General features: G+C 33.4%; 1 protein-coding gene across 2 annotated transcripts; it reads right to left on the reverse strand.

The window, feature by feature from the left end:
• Positions 1 to 423: 423 nt before the first annotated feature.
• On the reverse strand, positions 424 to 10,230 carry LOC132699544 (polypeptide N-acetylgalactosaminyltransferase 5). 2 transcript variants are annotated; one of them, XM_060666328.1, is made up of 9 exons: positions 9,694 to 10,230; positions 9,120 to 9,529; positions 8,942 to 9,069; positions 8,688 to 8,878; positions 8,387 to 8,564; positions 6,357 to 6,537; positions 5,215 to 5,354; positions 2,294 to 2,527; positions 424 to 2,199 (listed from the first exon to the last, which is right to left on the reverse strand). In XM_060666328.1, exons 1-9 carry the CDS (start codon positions 9,918 to 9,920, stop codon positions 2,035 to 2,037), a joined length of 1,854 nt encoding a protein of 617 aa, XP_060522311.1. In that variant the 5' UTR covers positions 9,921 to 10,230; the 3' UTR covers positions 424 to 2,034. The 2 variants fall into 2 exon arrangements, with proteins under 2 accessions (XP_060522311.1, XP_060522310.1); XM_060666327.1 differs by lacking the exon at positions 6,357 to 6,537 and adding an exon at positions 8,029 to 8,209.
• Between the last annotated feature and the right edge of the window lie 657 nt (positions 10,231 to 10,887).

Raw genomic sequence — 10,887 nt, forward strand, 5'->3', positions numbered from 1 at the left:
TCTTAAAAATGGTGAACTTTTTAATAAATCGCTCTTCCTAGCGACGGCCCTGAAAATTTTTTATATGGCAACCTGTTAGTTTGTATTTGGCATCTTATCTTTTAGGGGAAATTTGCATTAATCACATTTTTGGTGAAAACTATCGTGGCATACATACTAATTCTATTTCAGCAAAATTCGAAAGGTGAAAAGACAATGACAAGTCTCAAACTTCCACCCAAATTAACCGACCGATAGCATCTTTTGTAATCGGTTTAGCACAATATGTATGGCCAGTTTGTTAAACTACGATTGCAGCATCCATTATTCATAATGATAATCTACGAATTAATCCGTTTGTGTCCATGCGAATGGAGTCACTCTTGCCAATTAAGTTTTGTTCAAAGGATAGGATTCATCAAGGGGGTGTCAAATCAAAAATAATAAAATAAAATCTATATTAAATATGTTATTTTTAATTTAGAATAATAAGCTGGATTGCACCACCACCTAGCCTTTAAAAATGATTAGAGAAATGATAGTCTGTAACAGAAAACTTTTACATCCCAGAGATGACTATTAAGGCTAAATTAACAAATCTTACATGAACAATTCAGAAAACTTCGGTAACAAACTCAATAATCAGATATGTTTTAGATACACTAAATTCGGCAATTATATACAACAAATTTTGATCAATATATTGCTACAACTTAAGACAAAATGAGCAACCAAAATAACTTACACAAGTCCATTACCTAATTAAAAATAGGAAGAATTGCAGATATACCCTATGAGCAAATTAAGAGTTTTTCAAAAAGTGACTATGATATTGTCAAATATTATGATATGCTTTCTTCTATCATACAGATTTCTATACAAGTTAGCAAAAACTTAACCATAATAGCAGCAGATCACACTAGAAAATAAATAAAAATGGGAGTACTAATTTAATAGTTAATATTCTCTCACATATTTACAATGGCAGTCAGATACAATCTTTTTTTTTTATCCAAAGTTTCGTCACCTCGATTAATAGCTTAGTAGAAATAAATTTGTTTGGACAATATTTACAGTGGTGCCTGAGGCAGGAGTGTCTTTAGTCAACAAATGGAATGGTTAGATTGACAATAAATGCAAAGGACAATGGTATATACCTTCTTATGGATATAAGAAATGAAACTACAAAAATAAAACTTCTGAGAAAATACAAGTTCATTCATAATATTATTTTGCCGCTATGAGCTATCAAGAACTTAATCGAAAAAGTACCAATAAAATTGCTATTTTGGGCTGATAAATAGTTCATTCTCGCTAGTTGTTATTTTTGTTGTTTGTCAAATAATGTTTTCGACGAACATAGCATAATTTCTAAACGCCTGCCAATTATAGATTAGTGATATGTATTCAGTGTACTACAAAATAATATGGATGAAAATCCTATATACGAGGGAAAACCTTTGAGGCATATATCTAGTTTAGTACTATTTCCTTTTAGTTTACAAAAATTATAAAATTGAAAAAAAAGCTTAAGGCTAAGTCCCAGATTTTGTAAAGATTGTCTCGGTGGTTTCTAGTAATAGATGTTGCTCAAAATTCTAATTTGGTTTACTATCAATTTGGGACGACAATCAACATTCTTTTCCCTCATAACAATGGGAGAATATTTTTTGGGAATAACAACAAACTAACATAAAATTCCGTGTTTGGACTGGGAAAAAAATGGAAACCAAATTCTTAGTACAACCTGCAAGATATGAATAATATGTCCTGAATAATATGACCGTTTAAGTTTTGTTTGTCTCTGATTCTAAGGCGATATATTAACTCTAATTATTGAGATAATCACAATTACAACACAATAGTTTAATAGAACAATTGAATATTCAACGAAATTCCGACGACAGAACCATCAGCGATAAAATCTCCAATAGGCGCAACATAGGCGAGAATGAGGTATATCTATCGTTGTCTCTATTTTAGAGGAACTCTAACTCAACAGATTCTTTTACAACTCTTTTATCACAATTTTACGTTTCAATGGGTAAATTGATTCTATCTGTTTTCTGGATGCCGTTTCGCTTGCCACTTGAAGTCACTTTCCATGATCCACTGTTGTCCCTCTTCATAATTGCATGGTCTCAGCAACGGCAGGTTCACGTCACTATTGTCGGGCTTTTGGAGGCAACTACCTGTATTTACGTGCTTAATTGTTTTATCCTAAAAGCCAAATTTGTAATGTTGTTAACCGCTAATTTTCATAATATTAAATTTCATTTTACATTAATAACCATCCAGATTTTTTTTTACTTACGACTTCATCATATACCCACGCTTGGTTGCCACCCATACCATGACATCTAACAAGTTTTACCGGACCATTTTTGTTGCTAGCGTCCAGACAATTATCATCATTCATTATTTGTTGTCGTTTCGTGTAGGCAAACACTTGATTGCCGCCCATATTATGGCAATAGGTCATCCCCAAATTTTCACCAGATTTTCTACCCATTGTATCCAAACAATTTCTCGTCTCTACATTTCGAATCTAGCACGGAAAATTCACAAATTATTTAGGTATATGTGCTATCCAACTAAAGCTTCAAGCACACGTGTCTGGTCGTTGAAGTACTGAACATAAATAAGATAAGAAGGGTCACTCTTTGATGCTACTTTTCTTTAGTAATCTACTAGAGAGCGGTACGTGATATTGGGTACAGATTTCCTAAGCTCGTGAATATAATTTTGCTATCTTTTAAAATGTTTTCGAATTTTGTTTTGACCCGTCGAGAAAAAAAAACACTTTAACGAAAGTCTGGTAAAGAAATAATACAAAAATAAACCCGGGAACTGATTCACACAGTTGTTTAAAAAGAGAACAAAAAAGCCTTATATAAAATTAGCCAAACATACGACAGTCGTTCAATAATTCCTTTAACTTTAAGCCATCTGACGTGTAGTAATGTATCCATGTTTCATCAAGAGTTTATGCACGCATAAATTTAATCGGATTGGATTGCGCCATAATAGCCTTAGATTCTCAACACCCAATTTTTCGTGCAAAATTAAAGCCACTGCTTTTTGTTTTTTTTTTTGTTTTTCAAATACTATAGACAGATTAAATTTATTTACTTCAATCGCTAACAATAATTAACCCATTTTGTCCCAGTGGTGCGTTCTATGTTTTTTTTGTCACATCCAGGAAATATTTTTGCACATCCATTTAGAAATTTTATTATTATCTCTACTAAAGGACCTAACACCGTAGTAATCGCTAAATTATGTGTATATGACTTCAAAAGTTAACAAAAGCGGTACATAAATTTGTATCACATTTTCAAGTAAATCCAAAATAGTAAAAATAAATATTTTGGATTTGTATTGCCATTTTTGTTAAGTCTATAGCATATAGATTACATCGCCGAAAACATACATTGGAAATACTATATTGATTATGTTTTATTTTTTGAAAATATTTACTGGTGCGTGAATGCACCACTGGTTTTATCTGCGAAACCAAAGTTTGTTATTGCAAGTCTAGACAAGTCATGAAACAATTAGCGTGCTTTTTAGTATTAGTTTGTCGTGCAGTGAACTTTACAGTTCGTAAAATACGGCATTTCCGAGATATTTGACTCAAAAGAAATTAGAGGCGGCTATGGAGGAGATCGTGATGGATGAGGACAATAACGATGAAAGTCGTAAGTATTATTTGGATTTACGTATTCTTATGTATTGTAGCATTCCATTCCTTACAAATTTATGCTAAAAAATAACGTGAAAAAATATTTACAGAACATATTGACGCGGTCTCTATTCCACCCGACGTGGATACCTTGACTGACGAAGAAGATATGAACGATAACATAAATCTACAAGAGTTTGGGGAACCAACTCATATAGTTGGAACTTTCGAGTTACATACATCGAATAATACAGCTGTCCTTCAACAGTCCTTAATGGGACTCATCAGATGATGAAACCTTGGAATTGGCTGAGTACACTCACATACCTATATCCGATGAATTTAGATCATCTGAGGAACTAAAATTAGGCTCTCTGGAAAAACTCCGCTTGAAATATTTTTTGTTTTTTGATGATGAAGTGATTGATTTGATTTTAAATCTTACATTGCTTTGCGACTTTTAAAAACTGATAAAACAATTACTCAAAGAAATCTTGCACCTGCCATAGATCAAGTGCGTTATGATAATAATAAAACCCGAAGGAGATGTAGAATATGCCACAGCCACACAATTTACTTGTAATAAGTGTAATGCGCATTTACATACTTCATGCTTTGTAAAATATCACAAAAAATGAAACCGGGTGTTACCGGTGGTGCGCTCACGCACCGTAAAATATTATGCGTTTTTTTGTATCAAATCTGGTTCTATTTGTTTGTTGTTAGTTGTTTTCTGTCGAATTTAAACTTTCTTTTGTATATTTATGTACAAATTATGTTACATCTTATGTGCCCCAAAAACATTATTTAATGTTTTTTCCCAGTGGTTTCTTAAGTGTAATAAAATAAATAATTTCAGGGCAAAAAAGAATTTTTTTCATGCTTGAGATAATATGGGTTAAAATATATGATGAATGCAGCTGAAAATTTTATTTTCGATACTATCATCGCCATCCCTTGGATATATTGAACGACCCTGATGTTACAATTTTTTTTTTAAATATTAACTTTGCAGTTTTTCTTTTGAAAGTTAAGTAATTTGTTAAATATTTTGAAAATATACTACAACAAAATATGCACTTCAAACAAGTGAAAATGGTATTGCACCAAGTCAACAAATACACGACCGAACCACAACCAAATGCGCGGGAGCGTGACCCTTGTTTCATTTATGTTCGGTGGTTCAAAAGTGTCTATAAAGTCTGAACCTGTAACGGTAAGACTGCACTATGCGAAACTGCATTATGCCCTACCGGGCACACCCAATATTTAGTATATAATAACTAACTATGCTACTCCCTATATTGCAATCCCGGTTGGTGCTGTCTTACCTCAATTAAACACCGCTGATAAACACTGCCCTCATTTGCAAAACGCGATTTGCTTACTGCTACGCATTAAAGAATAAAAAATCAAACAATTTAATTCCATGTGGCACACCGATGACTATGCTCAAGCAGATTGGGCTCATTATCTGCGAGATGGAGGTGTTTAATTTACAGCATTCTATAATTTTTATTTCGAATTTTTTACAGCCTAACACAACTTACGTCGCCTAAGTAATGGTAGTCTAACGGCATTTGAGATTCGGGATAAATATTTTCTAAATACCATCTGAAAGTTTGACATTTCAGTTTTTCTCTTAATTCCTTTCGCGACGAAACGTCTCCCACTGGAACATTTCGGGCACCTACAGATTTAAAAATATTATGAGAGGAAATAGGGGAAAAGCTTCCCGAAAAACTGACCGCTTACGTGAGTAAACTAATCAATTTTCGGGGGAATAAATTAATATTATTACCTTAATCCACACGCCAAGCAAAAAAGCGGAAGAAAAGCCAACTGAAAGGTGTATAAGAACTACAAAAATGACGTAAACAATTGTGCAGACTTAAGAAAATAGATTTCATTAAAATATGAAAACCGTCCAAACAGCTGAGCCCTAACTTAATTTTTTCTACAGGGAATAATACATACTTGTGGCATTCTATAGTTGGGTGATGGATTATACCAAATGTAAGATAGCATGTCCTAAATGTTTAAAACTTTATCCCAATGAAGCAATTCTTTAATATTAACGTGCAATCATACGCCCCTTTCTTAAATTGTCAATTTAGGACTTACAAATTCTTGTTTTTGAACAATGGAAAAGTGGTTGATAGATATGCGACGAATTTTCAATATAGTGTCAGGACCCACAACTATTTTATCAATCAGTGTGTTCAAATACAAAGCAAAAAAACCTTTTGTTATATCAGATCTTGAGGCATGTTTTTTTTTTTAATTAAAACTGCTGAGCACACTGTATTTTGTACTCCAATTTTATTAATTATTTTCAGTTGTCAATTTAAAATTGTATTATTTTATTGTAAAGATATAAAATTTAGTACAACAATCTTGTGTGCACTTTTCAAAATAGTTCACAATTTTTCGCTTCCAGAGTCCAGTTCAGAAATTTGACAATAAAGCAATAATTATAGTCAACGGCTTTCAATGTGCAAACTTACGAAAGCTTGGTGTTCTATATTTGCATATTTATATTATTAGGATACATGAAACCTCCAACTAGCCAAAACCAACAATCAAGGTGTTGAATTGAAATCCACAAAAAAAAACAAGATAAACGAAACCAGAAGTGTTCAGATCATTCATTCCATGCAAAATGGTTAATAAATATACTCCGACATAGAACCTGGGTTAATATTATAGTAGAAATCCTTCCACTGATCAAGCCACACCTCGGCCAATCTGGCATTGTTATGGTTGACTATACGAGATGTGCCACCAGGGAACGAGTAGGGAGTAGACTTCCTAAACACATGGCCCACGTGTGAACAAGTCGCTATTTCCAGCTGGCCCCCGCACATCCACACCTAGGCAATCGTAGAGGTAATTGCTCAGCTCATTTAAAGGAGTATACTAGGTTGGCATGCTGTAGGCACTATGGATGTGTTGGGATGTTGGATATGCACGTAGTAGGACATCGCTATCCTAATTTAATTCAGTTTGGGCACCATTTTTGACATATTATCATACACAATTGTTTATTCAAATGTTAAATGTTAGTGTACAAATGAATTAATATTAATGACCTAAAATTAGTTCAAGCATTAAATATTTTATAATACACAAAATTAATACATAATGCAGCAATCCCAACTACAATGCATCTTCCCAAAAACAACCCCCCCACCCCCCTCTCACTGTCCTAACATTTAATTTAATGAAGAAAGAAGTGTAAGGTGTCATTCAGTACTCTTATATGCAAAATTGCTTTTAGGATTTTCCATTGGTAAAAACTTCAAATGAATAGTAAAAAAATGTTGCTGTGTTCAGTTGTGATTTCTGGCAAATCTATTAAAAAACAGAAAAATATGCTTTGGTTGTTACCGTGCAAAAACAAAACAATGTGTTATTAAATTAGTAATTAATTTATTATGGATGTCATTCGAGGTAACAAAAAATGTATCACGATGTGAAAGGTATAGTCTTGGTGAAAATGCGTTTAAAGTCAATGAGACAATATTGTAACACTTCTCAATTCTCATTATCGTTAGGTACATTGGTTTTAATAATGGCAGACAAAGCGTGTTACTTTCTAGTAGCCTTCTTTCTATGAAACATAGGCTAGAAGGTGCTTGGATCAGCGATTTATTTCATTAAGTTTCGCTGGAAATGGCAATGACGTCAAACAAAACCAATTTCACTGGATTTAGAAGGTTTTTTCGATTTATCGAGATTACTGCTATCAGTTTTTAAATAGTTTATCACTGTGTGTTTATTACACCTTAAACATATTTTGAATTGTTTTTTAATTACTGTGGGATTATCTTTGAAGATATCACAAAAGAAATAAAATTAAAATGCACTTTATCACGCTCAATTGAAAGTCACATCAGGTCGGTCAAAAAACTTAATTTTCTTGTAGCCATTCATAGTTTAAATAAAAATTAAATTTCCCAGATCCCAAAAATGATATGTTCACGCAAACATCATTATGTTACTGTCATGGCAATGGTATTCATAGGGTTTAGAATGAATTCATATGTTTACGTTACGATCTCCTTTTGAGGGCACAGTATTTGGTGTTGGTTAGAAATTGATATGTAGGTTTTCGCTGACTTTTGTCATCAATTCTAATGTCAGTGTTAAATATCCCTCAAGATAACTGATGCGTCCAAACCTTTCCCACATTGGGAACAAGTAATGCTTAGTATCTTAGTAGTACATACACGGAAAGCTAATAAACCCAAATTTTCCATAAGCAAATCCCCGATATTTCACGCCAGATGTTATGGTTCCTATTTGATCTCATGTTAAAAACATTTCACTTTAAAAGCGTCAATGCAGAAGCATCTTCAAACCTGGATTCATAATATAATAAAAGTCCTTCCAATCATCCATCCAAACTTCCGCAACACGAGCGGCATTATGCAACACAATCTTTGACACGCCTCCAGGAAATGTGTAAGGGGATTTGTCCCGAAACACATGGCCTACATGGGAGCATGGAACTATTTCCAAGGTTCCACCACACTGCCACACCTGAGCGTATTATGTTAAAAAATTGCGAGGTAAAAAATCTTGCGCATTTATATATTTGTGCTTTTTTTATAAAAAAACGTTGTGATTTTGATTTGTGGATGATATAGAATAAGCTTGAGATTCAAGCTCTGATACTGTAATAATTAGTCAATGTAAATTTAATTGAAAAACACTTACCCTAAAACTCATTTCTAAATTTTCTCCCCCCCAGATATCCATACCCTCGTCATAGGCACCTATTTCGTAAAAATAGTCTTTGTCTATGGAGAATAGTCCACCTGCCATAGTTGGCGTTCTCAATGGTGCTGTTCTGTCTCCACCTCTTCTTTCCATTTCTCTTTGGGATACGCGGTACCTTTTGTTACACAGTTTAATACAAACTTTGAAAATTATAAGAGCTTTATTTGTGATACCATGTTTTTAAATAAACAAGAACAAGTGGTACCTTTAATTCTAAGAATTAGTAAGAAATTCTTACCATCTAAAATTCAGTTTCCAATTAAATCCTCCCCAGGTCATGTCTGATGCTGTGATATATTCAAATGTTTCGTCAGATATTACATCAATGATGGGACATACAACTGTTTTCCTGTTCTCTACTAATCTAGCTAAAAGAGGTTCTAGCCAACCCTCTGTACATTCACAATGTGCATCTAAGAATGTGATGACCTAACAACACATTAATAAATTAATAAAAATATAGTACACATATTTTTTTTTTAAATATCATACCTGACCAGTAACTTTTTTGGCTCCTAGTAATCGAGCTCTAATAAGCCCAGACCTTTTCTCAGTCCTCAAGACATATACGGGAACAGGCAAGTTTTTAACATAATTTTCTAGTTTTTTGCCTAAATATTCTAAAAGGCCAAAAATATTTCTACTGCAAACAATTTTTTATACTATGTACCTCTTTCACTAGCATCATCAACAAGTATAATTTCCTTAAGCAATGCTTTTGGAGACCTATTAATCACACTCCACACAGTTCTCAACAAAGTAGTCCAAGCTTCATTATGAAAAACAATCACAATAGATGTAGTTGGAAGAAGCTTAGGGTAAAGTTTGGTCTTGCACCCTTCTAACCTAACATCAGGCAATGACCTGTTTAACGAGATCATGTCACTTGCTAATAGATTAAACTGATTTAGTTTAAATTTCTCCTTCATTAGATCTTCTTTTTCAGGAGGCACATGAACTGCTTTTCCCTTCTCACCCACTCGCCCTGGTGCAGGCAAAACTGTTGGAGCAGGTCTCCACCTTTTTAAGTGCAGTGAATTGTATGTGACAGGCACCCCAGTATTTTCGGATGCTATGTTCCTGAAAGAATGAAATATAAATACATAAAAAGTGTGGGCATTATATTCGGATATTCAATATTATACAACTATAAGGTAATGCAGGCATTCAAAGGAAACTACAACAATAGGACCAGTTACATTTTAAATCATTAATCTATGCAAAACATTAATATGAACCCATACCTTTGAGCTCTAATTTCTTCATCTCTGACTTCATCATCACTTAAAGTTTTTACGAATTCATCGCCTTCAAATGCTTGACTCTCACTGAGCTGTGTGGATTTCGATTTGCATGAACCACCCAAACAGTCGGAATAAAAACTTAGAATAACAACATCAACCAAAAACCAAACTAAAGAGGTTAGGAGAATAACTCTGCAAGTGTGTATTCTTAATCTTCCGTACAACATTTTTATCACCTTTCTACTTTAAATTGTTAAATGATAGTTTTAACATTACAAAAAATAATTAGCTATCACAGACCAATAATTAATGATATTTTTTTTTTGCTAAGGATAAATGTCAGGAATGTAAAGGTGTAAATAAAATTTGGGGCTTCTACAAAACTCCGGCCAAGTAGATCTGGTTTCCCCACATAATGTTGTAAACTATTTCCTCGAAATATTGCCACAATTTGTGTTATTAACGAATTCCACTGACGAATACATAATTTTATCGTTTTCCCGTTTACATCAACTTAACACGTCAACATTCAGGCAATTCGCAACCCACCAAACTACCGAAATTTGTTTCTGTGGATCCAGGAGAAAAAATAAAATATAAAAAAAATAAAAAGTAATTGGTGAATATTTCGGTCTAAATTTGCTCCTCATAACAGTAAATTCGACTCAAAACTTTGGTACCGGTTGTTTCACCCTAGCATTATTATAAAATATGCAGACCATTGATGCCATATAGAGGAAGAAAATGCTTCTAACCTATATTTTTGTGCTATATATTTAATTTTATTTTACTTATTTTAGATTTTGGTTACACTTTAGATTTTATATTATTTGTTCCCTGCAGGATTTTAATGTTTCTTTATAACAAATAAACCGCGCGGCGATATGTGAGCGTTTGTCCATTTTATGATTTAATTGCAAATATTGTTTTAATTAATTATAGGGCAAGGAATGGATATAGAAAGGAAGTGTCGTTGAGTCAGCCGTCTTTAGTAATATGCCCATTTAATCCGCAACACGTGATGACTGAAACATCCCTACAACGACACATACTTCGATGTATGATCAATTATCCTACTTACTTGGATTGCCCCTTTAATGCCATGCATCGATTTCAAAACAGTGACCTGCTACAAGAGCATATTCCCAACTGTCCATCCAGACCAGCATTTCCGGATAAAATTGTGGAAATTGA

This window comes from Cylas formicarius, unplaced genomic scaffold, assembly GCF_029955315.1.
Source record: "Cylas formicarius isolate icCylForm1 unplaced genomic scaffold, icCylForm1.1 PGA_scaffold_3__17_contigs__length_32017465, whole genome shotgun sequence".
NCBI lineage: Eukaryota > Metazoa > Arthropoda > Insecta > Coleoptera > Brentidae > Cylas > Cylas formicarius.